Source organism: Gorilla gorilla, chromosome 5 (genome assembly GCF_029281585.2).
Source record: "Gorilla gorilla gorilla isolate KB3781 chromosome 5, NHGRI_mGorGor1-v2.1_pri, whole genome shotgun sequence".
Lineage (NCBI taxonomy): Eukaryota > Metazoa > Chordata > Mammalia > Primates > Hominidae > Gorilla > Gorilla gorilla.
Window position 1 is genome coordinate 133,604,953 of NC_073229.2, and position 17,473 is coordinate 133,622,425.

Below are 17,473 nucleotides of genomic sequence, written 5' to 3' on the forward strand. Positions count from 1 at the left end.
CTGAGCCACGCGGGCTTGGTGCCCACCTGTGCGCGCCGCCCGCGAGGAAGGAACGGCCCGGGGAGAAGGCGCCGTCGGCCGCCCCCGTCCCCACCGCGGCCGTCGCTGGAGAGCTCGAGCCGCCTAGCGCCCCTGGAGCTCCCCAACCATGAAGCCCAACTTCTCCCTGCGACTGCGGATCTTCAACCTCAACTGCTGGTGAGTGCGTCTGCGGAGTGCCGTCTGGGGGCCACCTTCCGTTCGCACCCATGCAGCCTTCCTCCCCCTATCCCGCCCCACGATCTCAGGGTGTAGGGAAAACCCGAACCTCCAAAGTCCACATCTGGCCCCAGCGCCGGTGGTCCCAGCAGTCACCTCCCCTGCCCCGCTCTTCCCTTCCTTAGGGGCATTCCGTACTTGAGCAAGCACCGGGCCGACCGCATGAGGCGCCTGGGAGACTTTCTGAACCTGGAGAGCTTCGACCTGGCTTTGCTGGAGGAGGTGAGATTGTGCAGCACCGTGCGGAACCCAGGCTGGGAGGAGGGACAGACCTTCCCACTGGGGAAAGGCCAAGCAGGCATCCTCACCTCTTCCCTCAGGTGTGGAGTGAGCAGGACTTCCAGTACCTGAGACAGAAGCTGTCACCTACCTACCCAGCTGCACACCACTTCCGGAGGTGAGAAGCCCACTGGCCTGAAGCCTGTTCTCATCCCAGGAGGCTCTTGGCCCTGCCAGCCCTTCCCTATCCTGCCTGCACCCTCCAGTCTCCTCCAGCCTCCTCTCCCTCTGGATGTGAGAGAAGGAGAAGGGTGAACCGAGAAGGTCCTATGACTTCAGCCCATTTCAGCTTTGTTTTCTGGCTGCCCTATACTCCTCCAAAGGCTGTCGCCTTGGTTCTAGGGCTAGTCCCAGCAGTAGAAAAAGAAAAAAATAGTTGATCAGAGCTGGAAGACAAGGGAGGGGAAGAGGGCTGGGTGTCTCTCCCTGTTTTTCTGGTTATTAAGCAGGGCTTGGCTTTCAGTGGAATCATTGGCAGTGGCCTCTGTGTCTTCTCCAAACATCCAATCCAGGAGCTCACCCAGCACATCTACACTCTCAATGGCTACCCCTACATGGTAAGGCAGACCTTTGACCTCTTCCACCTCCCTTCCCCACCTCCAGTAATACAAGGTAGAGGAGGCAGCCCTCTGAGAGCTGCAGGGGATGGGCAGAAAGATGCTGGCGGTGCCCTGAGTTTCTATCTCCTCCTGCCTGCAGATCCATCATGGTGACTGGTTCAGTGGGAAGGCTGTGGGGCTGCTGGTGCTCCATCTAAGCGGCATGGTGCTCAACGCCTATGTGACCCATGTGAGTGAAGCTGGTAGTGCCTAGGGCTGGGACATGCAGCCCAGTCCTGGGACAGAGAGATGGTACTTCTCTAGCTCTCATACCTGGGGATGAGGTGTGGGGGCAAGATCTTATAAGGAAGCAATGGGCAAGGCTTATCCATTGTATACCAAACACCATGCCAAGTGACAGATACAGGCTTGATTCAGACATACCCCTGGGACCCTCAGTCTTATCTGCTGTGATCTCATCTATCTTGCTCAGCTCCATGCCGAATACAATCGACGGAAGGACATCTACCTAGCACATCGTGTGGCCCAAGCTTGGGAATTGGCCCAGTTCATCCAGTGTGTGAGCCTGGGCTTGAAATGGGAAGTGGGATGGGACCCAGGGGCTGAGGGTGAACAAGGCCCCAGTCATGGGGAAGAGCTGGTGATGGAAGAACTCCTGCCTCACCAACCTGGTTCCCCCAGCCACACATCCAAGAAGGCAGACGTGGTTCTGTTGTGTGGAGACCTCAACATGCACCCAGAAGACCTGGGCTGCTGCCTGCTGAAGGAGTGGACAGGGCTTCATGATGCCTATCTTGAAACTCGGGACTTCAAGGTGAGGACTTGCCTGTTACTTCCCCACCTATATCCCCAGCTTCTCTCCCTCCTCCTCCCCCACATCCTAGCATGAGCCAATGATTCCCTTAGGGCTCTGAAGAAGGCAACACAATGGTACCCAAGAACTGCTATGTCAGCCAGCAGGAGCTGAAGCCATTTCCCTTTGGTGTCCGCATTGACTACGTGCTTTACAAGGTCAGGCTCCTCCCTTCAACATGCTTTCATATGCTGTGTTTCTTTGTCTACCAACCTGTGTAGATCCTTTGCTCAGCTAGTCTAGTCTTGGACCAGTGATGGGTGGAAAGTGGGGTAGCCGGGAGCTGGTTCTCTGGGAAGAGGCCCTCATATATAAGCTTCTCTCTGGCCCTTACTTTTCCTAGGCAGTTTCTGGGTTTTACATCTCCTGTAAGAGTCTTGAAACCACTACAGGCTTTGACCCTCACAGTGGCACCCCCCTCTCTGATCATGAAGCCCTGATGGCTACTCTGTTTGTGAGGCACAGCCCCCCACAGCAGAACCCCAGCTCTACCCACGGTGAGTCACCCCCACCCTTTCCTTGGCCCTTGCCCCGCCTGAAGCAGCCCTTCCACTCTTGACTCTTTCCTGCCCCACTGCCCTGCCCTGTTGTAGGACCAGCAGAGAGGTCGCCGTTGATGAGTGTGCTAAAGGAGGCCTGGACGGAGCTGGGTCTGGGCATGGCTCAGGCTCGCTGGTGGGCCACCTTCGCTAGCTATGTGATTGGCCTGGGGCTGCTTCTCCTGGCACTGCTGTGTGTCCTGGCGGCTGGAGGAGGGGCCGGGGAAGCTGCCATACTGCTCTGGACCCCCAGTGTAGGGCTGGTGCTGTGGGCAGGTGCATTCTACCTCTTCCACGTACAGGAGGTCAATGGCTTATATAGGGCCCAGGCTGAGCTCCAGCATGTTCTAGGAAGGGCAAGGGAGGCCCAGGACCTGGGCCCAGAGCCTCAGCCAGCCCTACTCCTGGGGCAGCAGGAGGGGGACAGAACTAAAGAACAATAAAGCTTGGCACTTTAGTGGCTCTGCCTTTTTCCTTGTAGAGGCGATGGGAGCCAGGGGTCAGTGTGACTGTCACACTACAGACCTTAAGGCTCCTACACATCTTCTCCTGTCCCCATACACGCCCCCACCTCCCACCTGTAGGCAGTGTGAACCCTGTTTGTGGCAGAAACATTTTAATTGTAAACAGCAAGGCTCTCTGCCAGGCAGCCCAGATGAACAGGGGTGGCACTGTGCTGGGGTGAGGTGGTTTCTTTGTGGGAACGAAAGCAGACGGCCCACCCTCGTCTAGCCCTGGGCCCCTGTCCCCAAGGCCAGCTCGCTGAGCCTGCGCTCCTCCTGGAAGCGGATGAGGGCATCTCTCTGGTTGACCAAATCCACCAGCTTCCTCAGGACCTGGTCCTCAGCCTGCCGATCAGCAGCTGTCTTTAGGGTTTCTAAAAGGAGGAGACAAAGCTTAGAGAACAGGGAACTGGGCAGGGAAGCAGGAGGGCCACAACCTAATCCCAGCCTATGTGATTTCTATAACCCGGGCTTTGTTTCCTAAGCTGCCAAATTAGGAGGGTTGCCAACACCAGTGGTTTTCTGGTACTACTGAGCAGCATGATTTTTTTTGAAGGAGATCTTATATAAAAGCCAACTGTGCAGCTCTGATTGAACTGAAGTGAGAAGGGGCTTTGGAGCCCCCTCCTCTGGCTTCCTCCTGAATTGTCTCAGAGGTACACAGACTAGAGCATCATGCTGCTTGGTCAGTATCTGAGATCATGAGGCTTGCATGACACATCCCTGGGATGTGTCTGCTTCTCCCCACATTTCACCTACCTTCCCGGTTCATGTAGCCTCGTAGCTCCTGGTCCAGCTGCCACTGTTTCTCCTCCAGATTCAACTCCTGCACCCTGTGGAGGTCAGGGATTGTAGAAGCAGAGCTGTCTAAAGTGCCCAAGAGGCTGGAGCCTGGCCCATGGGCCACTGTCACCATCCCCTTCCCCTTACGTGATCATGAGCTCGGCCTCCTCAGCCACCAGGCTGTTTTTCTTGTCAACAAGCTGTAGCAGCTGTCCTACCCATAGTTTCTTTTGCTGTTCTGGGGAACCTGAGAAGAAGGAAGATGGGTGGGGTGATCAGGAGGCTTCCAGCCAGCACCACAGGAGTTATAGGCTTAGGGGAGACAGGAGAGCCGGGTGTCACAGGTATGTGTTAGCTGTGTGGCATAGCCACTGGGACTCCTACGGGCTGGAGCATGGAGCTGAACACAGTGCTAGAAGGCAGAGGGGTGTCCTAGCTTGTCACTCACTGCTCTGGCGCCTCAAGGCCAGCTCCAGCTTCACGCCCTCGGCCTCTAGCTCCCTCAAGGCAGCCTCAATCTCATTTAGTCGCCGTTGGATGGTCTGAGGGGTACAAGACAGAATATCCAGGAGTCTCTAGGTTGCTCAAGAACAGAGCACTGGAGGAACTCTGATCTCAGTCTCAGAACTTTGACCCCATCAGAATTTTGGGAACCCCTGGGCTTCACCTGGGCCTTGCAGAACCTCTTCATCTCCTCCTCCTTCGCACGGCGCAGCAGAGTCTGACGCCATGTTGGGTAGTTATTCATGGTGCCTGAGGTCTTGGCAAAGGTCTGCAGGGCCTATGGGAGGGTCAGGCCAGTCAGGGATAGGGCCTGGGCCCCCTGGTGGATAGGAGTGTTGTTTGGAAAGGCAGAAAATAACCCGTGCTGAAGTGGGGTAAGCTCTGGTAGAAAAGGTAGAGGCCAGAGATATGACAGGCCAAGTGAGAAGACATTCCAAGAGAAGGGTGCAGTGGACCAGTGCAGGTTTCTCCTGTAGTGGGCTGGAGAGCGTTTTGTGGCTGCACGCTGGCCCACTCACCTGTTCCACATCTGAGTCCAAAGGCACATCTTCTTCTTCCTCTTCACTGGAGAAGGGACTCTCTTTTTCCTCCTCCTCCATGGCCACAAGAGCTAAGAAGAAGAACTGAGAAGTTCTACTGCCTCCAGCGCCTGCCCCAGTCAGGCAACAAAGAGCATGGTGGTGATGGAGGCCCTGCAAATCTGGTAAAGACTGAATGTATGTGTTGGGGCATGGGAGGAACTGAGAAGAATGGAGCAGAGGAGAGGCTGCCACAGCCTGGGATCCCCACAACTTCCCTCTGTATTCCCCAGAATTCCTCTGCAGGAAGCCAGTGCTCCCACCCTGTCCCACCCTGGGTCAGCACATCTGTGAGGATGGGTTACCTTGAGGGCTCTGGACTGGCAGGCCCCAACCCACAAAGCTGCTCTCCAGGGCGTGGCGGGCCAAGGCGGAGCAGCTGCGGGGAGGCTTGGGTGGAGGCTCCATTTCCGGGTCAGGGGTAAGGTTAAGGGAGGACAACCGCTGGCGCTCTGGGCTGGAGAGGCGGATCTGCCGACGGGTGGACTGGCTGGGATCTGGAACAGGACCAGCCCCCTCCTGCGAGGCTGTGGGAGTTGAGAGGCCTGGTGGCATGCTATTCTCACTTGGTGTGGGGAGCTCCTGGAAAAGCCACCATGTGGTCTGGTCAGTGACCTGTCCAGGGTGGAGTGAGGTCGGGGGGTGAGGCCACCCCTTCGGAGCAAAGGTGAGCCTTGGCATTCATTTGCTTAAAACCGTTTACAGTGTCTGGCTGTGTTTTAGATACTTGAGAGAACAAGAAGTGTAAGCAGACAGGCATCCCTGCCTTCACAGAGCTTACATGCTAGTAGAAGAAGACAGTCAGTTACCCCCAGCAAAGCGCTGGTTTGACGAGACCCTCTTCCTCTTCCCATGCCCCAATATACATACACGCCTTCAGTCTTTACCGGACTCTCAGGGCCTCTATCGCTGCCTTCCTCTTTGTGGTCTGGCTGGGGCAGGTGCTGGAGGCAGTAGAAATGTCCTGGAAAGGGTAGAGAGGGGAGGAGGCATCTGGTGTGGGCAGCCCAGTGCCCAGACACGCAACAGTTTATGAAGGAAGGTGGGGAAAACAAGACAGATTTGCAGGTGAATTTCTGCCAGCCTCCTGTTCCTCAGAACCACACATCTGGAGCTTTGCAGGGGACAGAGAAGACCCTGAGCTCAGGAGACCGAAGTGCCATCTTGAGCCTGTTTCCATCCTGTGCCTCTCTACCTCAAGCTCTGTGTCCCCCAAGCAGGGCCAGGCCCAGAGTCTCTCTGGAGGTCTCCCAGGCCCACTCACCATCTCCTGGGTGCTGCTCATAGCCACCTGGCCACAGTGTGGCCTCACAGGTATGGCAGCGGAAGCAGCTCCGGTGGAAGAAATGGCCGTTGACACAGAGGCGTTCCAGGACATAGAGGTGTTCCCCACAAAGTGCACACAGGTCCCCAGCACCGGCCTGCGTGGACCCCCAGGACACAGGGTCAGGTAGAGCCAAGGCCAGCTCCAAAGTTCTTTCCCTCCCATGAAACGCCCCTGCCCTGCCCTCCCCAGGCCTCTGCCTGCACACGAAGCCTGGCTCTCACCTCCTGGTGTTGGGATGGGGGTGTCAGGGGTACACCAGGCTCTGGGTGAGGTGGCACTTCAGTACTTGGGGTCTCGGCCTCCATCTAAGGAGGTAAGTGCTCAGGCAGGGAGGGTAGAGGGGCAGGGCCAGCTGGGAGGGGATGCGTACAGATGAACACAAGGGGCTGAAGGGAAGGGGAGTGAGACTGGGCAGGGAGGCTGGATGGGGGGGTTATAGGACCTGGGGTGGGGAACAAGACATGGGATGAGAAATAGGGAAGACAGTACTGGGACATGGGATAAAATGTGGGGTAGGAGACCGACCCGCCCCTGCCTGCATTCACCTCCAAGCGCAGCTTCTTGCCACCAGCATCCTCTGCATTTTCCTGCAATAAGTCCTAACAGCTCTAAGTGTGATGTTTTGAGCTCCCAGTCCTCCCCACTTTCTGAATGTCCTCACCATCACCCCAGGATCTCCACTGGGTACCCCCCTGCCCACTCCTCCCTGCTCAGCTCCAGCCCTGCCTAAACTCTCCACCTTGGCCCGGGATCGCTGCAAGGTCCTCTGAAGTTTACTAAGGAATAATACAGCACTGGAGGTCCCTGGGGAGGCCTGGCTGACAGGTCCTGCGGGGAGAGCCAGGGCATCAGTGTGGATGGGGGGGTGCCAATACTGTACTCCCAGAACAGACAGTCACTCTCCAACCCAGAAAGACACCTCTCCCAGGCTGGCCCTCAGAGGGCGCCTTCTTCGTCTTACACACACACACACACCCCCCCCGCCCCCCAGAAGGACACCTCTCCCAGGCTGGCCCTTAGAGGGCGCCTTCTTCCTCTTTCTGACACACACACACACACACACACACACACACACACACACACACACACACACACACACACACACTACTGTACTCCCAGAACAGTCACTCTCCAACCCAGAAGGACACCTCTCCCAGGCTGGCCCTCAGAGGGCGCCTTCTTCCTCTTTCTCACACACACACACACACACACACACACACAGCACCTTCTCCCTCTGTCTCACACACACACACACACACGGCGCCTTCTCCCTCTGTCACACACACACACACACACACCTCCCCATCCCAGTTATCCTGCCCGCCTTTCCTTCAGGTCACCTGGGCTGTGGGCCGTGCTCTTGAAGGCACTGTGGAAGTGGCTGAGGTAGGCAATGAGGCCCAGTGGGTCACTCCCTGCTACCACGGCCTGTGCAGACACCACCGGTGTGATGCCCAGCTCATTCTCCGCCACCTTTAGTGCCCAAGCAGTTGCTTCCAGAGCTCCCAGCCCCTGCAGCTCTGAGGGTTCCCTGTGGGATGTCGGAGAAAAGCCAACTAGAGACAAGAACCTAGCCCCACTGAGGGGAGGAAGGGCAGCAGGAGGGGAGGGACAGCAAGCAGCAGCTGGGGTACAAGAAGGCTTGAAGGTAGGTGTGTAGTCTCTGCTACCCAGTGCCCAACCTAGTGACACTACTCCTGGCTTTGGGGGCCTGTGCCATTCACAAAGCTCTCCACTATCTGAATGCATTAGAGTCTCACAAGACTGTCGGCAGATGCAGGGAAGCACACTGTCTCTAGGATTCAACTGGATATGCTAACTCCTACACTGAGATCATGAGAGAGAGGTGGGTCTGCCAGGGACTCACAGCAGGCCAGGCTGCAGCCGGTGCACCAGGGCACACAGAGCTAGCCCATCAGCCCAGGAGGAAGACAAATCGGAGACGTGGACTCCCGGGTACCCAGCTGTCTGCTCCTGGCACCAGCGTAGCAGCTCCTCCTGGGTGCCTGCTGACCCTGGGAAAGAAGGCTGCGCTGTGCCCAAGGACCCCTCTGCCCATCCCAGGCATATAGGGAGCCCAGCTGCTGCATGTGGGGGTTCTGTAGAGGAGGAGGAGTCAGGGACCCACCTCTACTAGGGCACCAGCCTAAAGCTCACTATCAGCAGCCCTCCATCCCAATTCTCTTTAAAAAAAAATCTCTTTGGAATAAAGTGGAGGAGTGAATAAAGTGAAATCGCAACTGGCCACATAGAGGGCAGCAGACTAAACTGGGGGCAGGGGAGGTTGCCAGCACCACTATGGCTGTAACGGTGGTTCAAACACTAACGCGCTTACATTCAGACTGGCAGCCAACTGCTGCCTGTGCGGTGCTGCCCCTCCGTTCCTCCAGCAGGCCCCCAACCAACCCACCAGCCAACAATGAGTGCTCCGGCACGCTGCTCCTGTCCTGAGGCTGCAGCTGCTTTGCGGGGACCACCTGGGCCTCGCTGGGTAGTACATATTTTGGTCACCCCTTGGGAGGAAGGCCTGCTCACCGGTGGCTGGCATCCCTGTATCTGTCTTGTCGTTGTTCCTCTGCACAGGCTCCTTGGCTAGCACATCATACAGGTCTCGTACCTAAGGCAGCCCCGCTCAGGTCTCAAGGCAGGCTGGCCACACAGCCCCGGAGTCCAGGGGTAAGGGCCTGCCGGGGGTAGGATTGACCCCAAAGGGCAGCAACTGGGCAGGGAGGGCCTGACCTGGGGGAAGGGGGTTGGCTTGGGAAGGCTGGTGGGTGTGTCGGGGGTCTGACCTGATTGGGGGTCACTGCCCGGAGGTTCAGGTTGGGGTAGCGGGTGGCTGGGTCCAGCCCATACTGGGCCACATTGCGATGCATGTTTTCTGGGGATGTCTGTGACAGAAGCTGGTACAGGCTCTCACTGAGGGGGTGAGGATAAGGGGCAGGGGCATGAATGGGAGGGCACCTGTCAGCACCCACCCCTCAGGAACTGCCAGGCCTTTTCTTCTGCCTATTCCTCCGTCTATTCACCCAGCACCCCTGCCCCTCTTCCTGAACCTTGTCACATGTCCTGCCCTGCCCACATCCCCCTCAACTCAGGTCTTACCGCTCAGCCAACACCTCTAGGGACTCAGCGCCCTCTGCCCACCGCTTCACCATCCAGGCTGCATCAAAGGCTGCCAGGAAGCCCCGTGCCACTCCAGTGCCCAGGGGCCAGAAGGGCTGCAGTGTCAGAGGAATAGGAAGCAGCTCAGGGAGAATCCAACAGGCACATCCCAAGCCCAGATATCCACCCAGGTCACAGCAGAAGGGGCCGTCCCCACACCAGGCAGCCCTTAGCTCCTCCCCTCTGCAGGCAGACCTTTTTATTCCCTCCTCCATACTAGGCAGCTCCCTCCCCTAACCATGAAACCCCTGTGCCTCCTGAACCCCTCACCTCCACCAGGCAGTCCCCCACCAGTCCCAGCAGCAGGCGGGCGCCATGCTTCTCTTGCACACGAGCAGAACTCTCTGCCCGCATCATGCTCGTGAAGTCAAAGGCAGAGACATCAGGCTGCCCATGGGCATCCTGGGCAAACTCTAGTTTCCCGAGCTTGCCATGGGTGGCAAAGTCAGCAGCTGCCCGGGCAAAGCGCTGCAGAGCTTCGGGCACCACATTGGCACTGCCCAGCAGCCGATCGGTGTCTGGCCAGTCCTGTATGGTCAACAGAGCAGAACCTCAGAGACCTCTGAGAGCAGGGTCAGTGGGCCAGTGCCACCCCCTTGGGTGCAGAAGGTGCACATCCTGGGGCCCAGAGAAGGAAGGGGCTGCCCTAGACTACACAGCAGTTGAAGGCTGAGCTGGGACTAGAATTCCAGCAGCCTGGAATTCTCAAAGCCCTTTCTTCAGCACTCACCCTGCTGCTGGGTGTCCCAGGCTCTGTTCTGCCCATATCATTACTGTCATATACTTGCCACAAACTCAAGAGCTTTAGTTTGTCCATCACTTAGAGACAACATGCCTAATTTATCAGGGTACTCATGAGAATTAGATGAGAGATGCAAATTTAACTCTCAACACAGTATCTAGCACATGGTAGGCACTCAACTAGTTCATTCATTCAGCAAATACATACCGAGCGCTTACTATGTATTTGGCACTGTTCCAGGTACTGGCAATTAGCAGCAAGCAACAGTCAAAGAGACAAAAATGCCTGCCCTCATGGAGCTGACAGACATCTACTGTGGCTGGTATAAGGTGTTTAGCCCAGAATATGATTCCTGTTGCCTTGTAAATCCTAGGGGAGAACTTTTTTTTTTTTTTTTTTTGAGACAGAGTTTCACTTTGTTGCCGAAGCTGGAGTGCAGTGGCACAATCTTGGCTCACTGCAACTTCTGCCTCCCAGGTTCAAATGATTCTCCTGCCTCAGCCTCCCGAGTAGCTGGGATTACAGGCGCCCGCCAACAAGCCCGGCTAATTTTTGTACTTTTAGTAGAGACGGGGTTTCACCATGTTGGTCAGGCTGGTCTTGAACTCCTGACCTCAGGTGATCCACCCACCTCGGCTTCCCAAAGTGCTGGGATTACAGGCATGAGCCACCATGCCTGGCCAAGAGAACTTTTAGAGGTGAAGTTAATGCCAGGACAAAGGCAGGAGAGGACGGGGTCCCCACACCCAGGTGTCAACTATGTCCAAGCCTAGCCTCTGCCTCCCGGGGCTCACCACCCAGCCTCTCCTGGCCAGGACTGGGCCTCACCTGGCGCAGCACCCCCAGCCGCAGCAGGCACTGCTTCTTGGCTGTCATCACAAAGTAGTGGGTGTCGTCCTTGTAGTACACAATGTTCTCCAGATCAATGCCTGGGGGTACAGGGCAGGGGACAGTAGATATGTCTCCTGATAATGCATCACCTTCCCTAAACATCCCAACATGGCCTGACCTCTGAGCTGGTATCCCAGCTTAGGCTGCAGTGAGTGCTCCACGCATAGAACCCCACGAGTCCTGATGACACAAACAACCATCTGTCCCAGGCCCAGGAGGCCTGAGGACTTAGAGCAAAGAGGGAAGCTTGGAGGGGGGTGGCATTTGGGAGACCTGCACCACCTGGTCGCATGGCAGTGCAAAACCAAAGTAAACAGAGGCACCTTCTTGAAGTACCACTTAAGCAAAACTCCCATACACAGGTTCATCTGTGAGAGATTCCAGGACTTTTCATGCTGGGTGGTCAACTAGGGCTGTGCTTGCTTAATCCCTGAGGGGACAGGTTCCTTCTCCTTTGCTGCTGAGACCAAAAAAACAGAAAAGTGTGGAGTTCCTTGCAGTGAGGACAAGTTTTGGAAGGGAGAGGCAGGAGCCAGGCCACAGTCAGGCAGGGGGAGGGGAAATTCAGCAAGAGGGTCCCTGACCTGTGGCTTTGAGAAGGCTCTGGAAGAAGCTCTGGTTGTAGATCCTGGCTACACCACTGATCTCCGGCACCTGTGTCTCCTCCACGGTGCGTCCATTCACAAAGTTGGCTGTGATGCCAATCGCCAGTTTGCCTCGCATTTCTCGAACTTTGAAGCCTAGAGGTGGTGGTAGGTGAACAATGGCAGGAGGAGGGGGTTATAACAATCCAGAAAGGCCCAGGATGTGCCAGAGATGCTGGCTTCTTTGAGGGAAGTGATCACTCACCTTCAGGGACAAATTTACCTCCTGCAGCTGAGATAAGGACGTCAAATTCATAGTTGGCCAGCTGGGCAGGGGGGTTGGGTTGGAGCTGGGCATGCCAGCCACTCCCTAGGGCAGGGGGTATGAGAGGCACAAAGGTGTAGAAGTCGTAAGAGCCCCTATACTCTCAGGACAAACCAGTGAAATCATCAAAACGTGTAAAGGATTCTCTGGTTTAGAAAGCAATGATATATTATCTATCAGATTACACCTTCACAGCAGCTATGGAAGGCAGGTGAGGAAGGAAGTGTTATTTTTGTTTTGCAAATGCTCAATCTGAGGCTCAGAGTGGCTTGCCCAAGGCCACACTATTAGAAAAGGAGACTCCTGGCTGGCATGCTGGGTCATGCCTGTAATCCCAGCACTTTGGGAGACCGAGGTGGGTGGATCACTTGAGGTCAGTAGTTCGAGACCAGCCTGGCCAACACAGTGAAACCCCGTCTCTACTTAAAAAAATACAAAAATTAGCTGGGCGTGGTGGCACATGCCTGTAATCCCAGCTCCTCAGGAGGCTGAGGCAGGAGAATCACTTGAAACTGGGTGGCGGAGGTTGCAGTGAGCCGAGATCATGCCATTGCACTCCAGCCTGGGTGACAGAACGAGACTCTGTCTCAAAACAAAAACAGAAAAGGACACTCCTGGCCCACCCTTTTTCAGACACTGGCCAAGTTCTTAATGGGGGAGGGGGAGATTCCAGGGAGCATAGAAATACTTACCCTTCCTAGGAGGGGGCTGGAGGCCAGTGAAAGTGACACCCCAGTGAATTTCCACCCCCAGCAGCAATGCTACCTTCAGCAGAAGCAGCTGGAGCTGCCGGATGCCTGGAAGGGAGAGGACATTAGGAACAGGGACCCTAGGGCAGCACAAGCTCCCCATGTACCAGTGTGTGCCTGGTCAGGGTCAGACTGGAAAAGGTCTTAGCAATCACTCAGCCCAAAAGCCCACTTATAGATGGGGGACCTGAATCTTCAAGGTCACCTGGCTGATACGGATCTTGTCCACTTCGACATTTCGCTGGCCCAGCATTTCCCCACTGGCCTGCCTCTAGGCCCAGGCTCACCCGCCCCTCCAGGCCACCACGTGGTGCTCACTGATGTGGTCTAGGGTGCCAGTGCAGAAGCGCCCGTAGAACTTCTTAGCACCGAGTGCCCGCAGGTCGTGGATGGTGAAGGGCCAGAGGTGGAGCACGTTGTGGCGAGAGAACTTGGTGCGCTTTTCCACCAGCACCACTCGGGCCCCCAGCAGCGCCAGCTCCACAGCGACCCGCAGCCCGCAAGGTCCAGCACCCACCACCAGGCACTGTGAACACACAGGGCAGTGAGGACATGGCATCCTGTCCCTCCTCTGACTCCCCGCATGCTCCACACCCCATCCCAGGCACCGTGTATCCACCTTGGTGCTGGCGCAGGCCCGGCCCTGCTGGTAGACAGGCTGGCCTGCTCGCTTGTCCAGCTTGGTCCACAGTGACTTGGCGCTCCAGTAGTTGAGCTGGTCCTTGATCTTGTGGTACTGGGGCAGCCCCCCACCGGGTTCCAGCCCCAGGGCCCCACATAGCTCCTGGAAGCTGCTCAGCACGTCCTGGCACAGCTGGGCCTGCAGGAAGCTCTCAAAGTGGGCATGCGCTGGGTTGGTGGAGGTAGGTGAAGCCATGGAGGCCTCCTGGGGAGGGCAGCAGCTGGGCAGAGGCGAGTGGCTGGAGAGGTGGATAAAGAAGGGGAAGAGGCTGGAGAACAGAAGAAATAAAAAGGAAGGGGAGGCGAAGAGAGCAGGCTGGTGTCCCCAGGGAGCTCGGGATTCACCAGTGATTGGCTCTGCTCCTCCCAGCCCATTCCCCTGCCAGCATCTGCTCCAGAGACAGCTGCTATCCCGTCCACTCCAAGTGAAATTTGCCAAATTTGGGAGTGAAAAACATTAGTCTTGGGCACAGAGGGCACATGGGACATCAGGGGAGCCTCCAGTTCAGCCTCCCTGTCCAGGGATCTCCAAGCCCTGGGGTAGGAATTCTTAGCCTGCCTTCCTTAGGCCTTGGAATCAGGGCGTGCGGGGATTTCTTAGATGTGGAGAGGACAGAGCTGCCTTTGCATGCAACACAGGGACAGATCTGATACCCACAACCCCAGCTGCTGAGCATACATCCTGCCCCATCTCCCACCAAGCGTCCCTGTGATGGCGCCCCTTGATGGCCTCAGTGCCACGCTGGGTGTGAGAAGTGTCTCATGGCAAGGGCAAAGTTTTCCTCAGCACTCGTGCTTGCCTCCTGACAGAGAAACAGCCTCTGTCCGCGTAGGTTCCACTTCCCTCCACCAAACTGCCTCAACAAACGGCGGGAGGATGTTGCGACTGACTGGGGAACGGAGGCCTAGGTCTATTTCTGACGCACTGTGGTCAAAACACTTCCTCTGTGAATGTGCCCTACTCCAGGGGGCCGTGGGTAGGGCTGGGGGTCGACAGCAGCCGGGTTCGCCCCTCCCAGGTTCCCCCCTCCCTGATCGACCCCTACCCCGCCCCGCCCCCTGTGCGCCCGGGCGCGCTCTCCCAGGAATCTCCGGAGACAAGGCCTCGCTTTGTCGCCGCCTCCCACGCCACCTGAAGTGTGCCCGAGGGGGTTTCTCACGCGGGGCCCAGAAGGGATCAGAGGGTATGGAGAAGGCGGGTGTCCACGGCAGCGTTAGGGAGGGTGAATGGCAGCAGTGGGGGCAGGTCCCTGAGGCTCAGGCCCCTCCACCATCCAGCTGCCCCTCCGTTCCCAGCCCGCCGCGCCGAGACAGGAGATGAAAGCCTCCCGCTGCGGGTGGCCCGGACGAGGGCAGACGGAATCTCTTGACGGAAGGGCAAAGATCCTTCTTGGGGGTGGAGGGTGGAAGGAGGAACACCTCGGCGAAAGGGGAGAAAGGAGCGACCCAGCCTGGAAACGCCAGGACAAAGGCTGTGAGAGGGGTGGAGCGGTCTGAAAGGATGGAGAGGGAGCTGGACCGCGGGCGGCAGCAGTGGGGGTCCCCCACACTCTGGACGGCAAAGTCCGGACGCGGGGTGAGCAGGGCTGGGCTGAGGGAAGACCTGCCCGACCTGCCAGGCGTGGTTCCCGAGCGCCCGCAGCCGCATTTCCCCGGAAGTGCACCCCACCTCACCCCACCCGGCCGCGGAGCGCGCAGCCGGCTCCGCTGGACGACTTACCGGCGGCTCCGAGGCCGTGAAGGGCCGCTTCCTGTTGGGCTGGCAACCAGGTCGGAGCGGGTGGGAAGGCGGGGGCGGGGGCGGGGGCGGAAACGCCGAGATCGGGCGGGGATGGTGGGATGCGGGGCGGCCCGGGGCGTGCGCCTGGAGTCGCGCGGAGTGTGGGCTTCCGCGAGGGGCGCGGGGCGCCGCCCGGGCTTTATTCGCGACTCATTAGCATCTCATTACTTCTGGATCCCTCCACCGCCTCCAGCGGGTACAGTCTTGGGCCCGCCCATGCCTGCAGGGTGGCGCCCGAGGGCGTGGCGCTGCGGACACCCCGTTCCGCTCTGGGGCCTCTGGGTGGGTCTGGCCTGTTGGGGGCTGAGGAGTTCGAGGGTCAGGGCGCCCAGTGCTGGGCCGCGCACCCTCGGCCTGGGCTCCTTCCCGGTGCTTGCGCGTGCAAGGCTAGCTCTTTCCCCACGGCAAGGCGAGGACCACCCGCCCCCGGCGCGGTCCCAGGTCCGCTGGCAGCCTCCCAGCGCCGGGCCGAGAGGGCGCTCGGGCTCATCAAGAGGTTTGGAAAAGCCGGCGGGTCCGAGGGTGGCGCCGGAACGTCGGCGCTCTCCTCCGGTCTCCCAGCTGGAGATCCACGGCCCGGGCGCCCCAGGATGGATCCAAGCGCAGAGTGCGCCTCCCATGAGAGAGGTCGACCCCTAAGCCCGGGCCGAGGGCAAAGGGCGCGGATTAAAGTCCTGGAAATTTAGCAATCTGCAGCTTCCAAATGGATATGAGAAGTGAGAGGGAAGGGGATGGCGGGGCGGGTTAGACCACCACTAAGAGATGGGGAATGGGAGGGGTATGTTGAAGAGAGACCAGGTCTTCAAAGAATGCCTTAGAGTGAGGACCCACGGGACTGTGTGCTGAAAAGGGCTGGAGAGGCCGTTGGGATCAGCTTCGTCGTATTCCCGATAAGGAACAGCGCCTAAAGTGAAGGGACGCGTCCAGTCTTTCAGCTAGTTAATATTAAAAAACATCGTCTCATTTATTGACCGTCATCCTATGAGTATTACCGCAACATCAGTGCTTGCAACAGTCCCATTTTACCAAAAAGGAAACTGAGTCACAGAGGTTCTGTGATCTGCACACAGCAAGTGGCAGAGCTGTTTGGGGGCCCAGGTCTGTTGGCTCCACCACCCCAGGGTTGACCCAAAATGACGCATGAAAGGCTGGCATTATAAGATGCTGTTTCTTGTTTAGAGGAAGTGACACTGTTACACGGGAAGCACTAATAAAACCCAGGAATAAATAAGAGGGTTGCTGTCCTTGAGATCCAGAGACCATAAAGAGCTGGGAGGGAATAGGGCTCTCCCTTTATTCTCACTTTGCATTTCATCTGGAAAATCTGAGACCCAGTAAGACCTGAACACTCACTGTTCCCAGCTCGAGCTGAGAAGCAGGCAGTGGGACGAAAGCAAGGGGAAATGCCTGTTCTCTGCCAGGAGAGGCGAGGGAATTCAGCCAGGTCACGCTCAGAAAACTAGGGCAGCCTTTCAGTTGGGCCCATCCTAGCTTTTGAGTGTGACACGTCATTTGGCTTGAAATGAATTTGCCGAATATCAGACACACCCATATTTAAATACATGGTGTAAAAACGTTCTAAAGTCCACTACAGCTGGGTTACCCTGGGCTCCACCACCCCAAGGTTGATTCAAAATGATGCGTGAAAGGCTGGCATTATACGAAGCTATGTCTTGTTTAGAGGAAGTGAACTGTCACACTGGAAACACTAATAAAACCGAGGAATAAAGAGGAGGGTTGCTGTCCTTGAGATCCAGAGACCATAAGAGATCCCGAGACAGTCCCTGGCTTCTAGAATAATCTCATTTCCCTTTCACTAGCAGATGGTACACAACTAGCCGCTCCACTTACTACAACTACAGCGGCAACAACTAGCCGCTCCACTTTGCAAAGGCTTAGTGGGGTCTGGCTTGACTCAATGCCTTTTGCCAAGCAGGGTCATGTGGCTCTATGAATGACACATCATAAAATTTGTCTTTAAAGAAGATCAGAGAACAATAATGAGTTCATCAGTGCTAAAAACTGCTGACTTGGAGTTTCAACTTATGCTAATTAAATACCTAACATGGGGGCATAAAGCAGCAGGGAATACATTGTTCTGGAATCCAGAAGGTCTGGTTGGATTCCAGCTTTGCTTCACGCTAGGCTAGTGTGACCTTGGATGTCACCAACCATACTTCGTCTGCCCATCTCTAAATGGAGGCAGTTTAATTACTCAGCCTTCTCAGCCCATTTCTACTCCAAAATCCTATCATTCAATGCTGTCCTAAGAAATGAACAGACTAGAAGACCCAAACCAAGTTCTACTTAGAATTTCTTCCAAGAAAAAACTCTATTAAAGCTATTTATTAACTACAAGAATTTCTCTCCTT

General features: G+C 56.8%; 2 protein-coding genes across 5 annotated transcripts; one reads left to right on the forward strand and one right to left on the reverse strand.

Annotated features, from left to right (window-relative positions):
• Nucleotides 1-57: 57 nt before the first annotated feature.
• Nucleotides 58-2,946, forward strand: SMPD2 (sphingomyelin phosphodiesterase 2). The gene is made up of 10 exons (XM_004044510.5): nucleotides 58-198; nucleotides 384-480; nucleotides 579-655; nucleotides 1,001-1,094; nucleotides 1,237-1,326; nucleotides 1,570-1,652; nucleotides 1,779-1,911; nucleotides 2,004-2,108; nucleotides 2,294-2,447; nucleotides 2,544-2,946. The coding sequence occupies exons 1-10, from the start codon at nucleotides 149-151 to the stop codon at nucleotides 2,930-2,932; spliced, it is 1,272 nt and encodes a 423-aa protein (XP_004044558.1). The 5' UTR covers nucleotides 58-148; the 3' UTR covers nucleotides 2,933-2,946.
• A 142-nt stretch (nucleotides 2,947-3,088) lies between these two features.
• Nucleotides 3,089-15,509, reverse strand: MICAL1 (microtubule associated monooxygenase, calponin and LIM domain containing 1). 4 transcript variants are annotated; one of them, XM_063707175.1, is made up of 26 exons: nucleotides 15,042-15,317; nucleotides 14,454-14,772; nucleotides 13,260-13,560; nucleotides 12,959-13,166; nucleotides 12,584-12,688; nucleotides 11,832-11,936; nucleotides 11,567-11,722; nucleotides 10,920-11,020; nucleotides 9,620-9,877; nucleotides 9,290-9,405; nucleotides 8,977-9,103; nucleotides 8,720-8,801; nucleotides 8,052-8,199; nucleotides 7,525-7,715; nucleotides 6,924-7,012; nucleotides 6,730-6,771; nucleotides 6,406-6,489; nucleotides 6,122-6,278; nucleotides 5,745-5,821; nucleotides 5,163-5,439; nucleotides 4,798-4,889; nucleotides 4,443-4,556; nucleotides 4,224-4,317; nucleotides 3,923-4,022; nucleotides 3,752-3,825; nucleotides 3,089-3,366 (listed from the first exon to the last, which is right to left on the reverse strand). In XM_063707175.1, the coding sequence occupies exons 3-26, from the start codon at nucleotides 13,515-13,517 to the stop codon at nucleotides 3,218-3,220; spliced, it is 3,204 nt and encodes a 1,067-aa protein (XP_063563245.1). In that variant the 5' UTR covers nucleotides 13,518-13,560; nucleotides 14,454-14,772; nucleotides 15,042-15,317; the 3' UTR covers nucleotides 3,089-3,217. The 4 variants fall into 4 exon arrangements, 3 of the variants coding, with proteins under 3 accessions (XP_063563245.1, XP_063563244.1, XP_004044555.4); XM_063707174.1 differs by having other exon boundaries at nucleotides 14,482-14,772; nucleotides 15,042-15,246; XM_004044507.5 differs by lacking the exon at nucleotides 14,454-14,772 and having other exon boundaries at nucleotides 15,042-15,509.
• Between the last annotated feature and the right edge of the window lie 1,964 nt (nucleotides 15,510-17,473).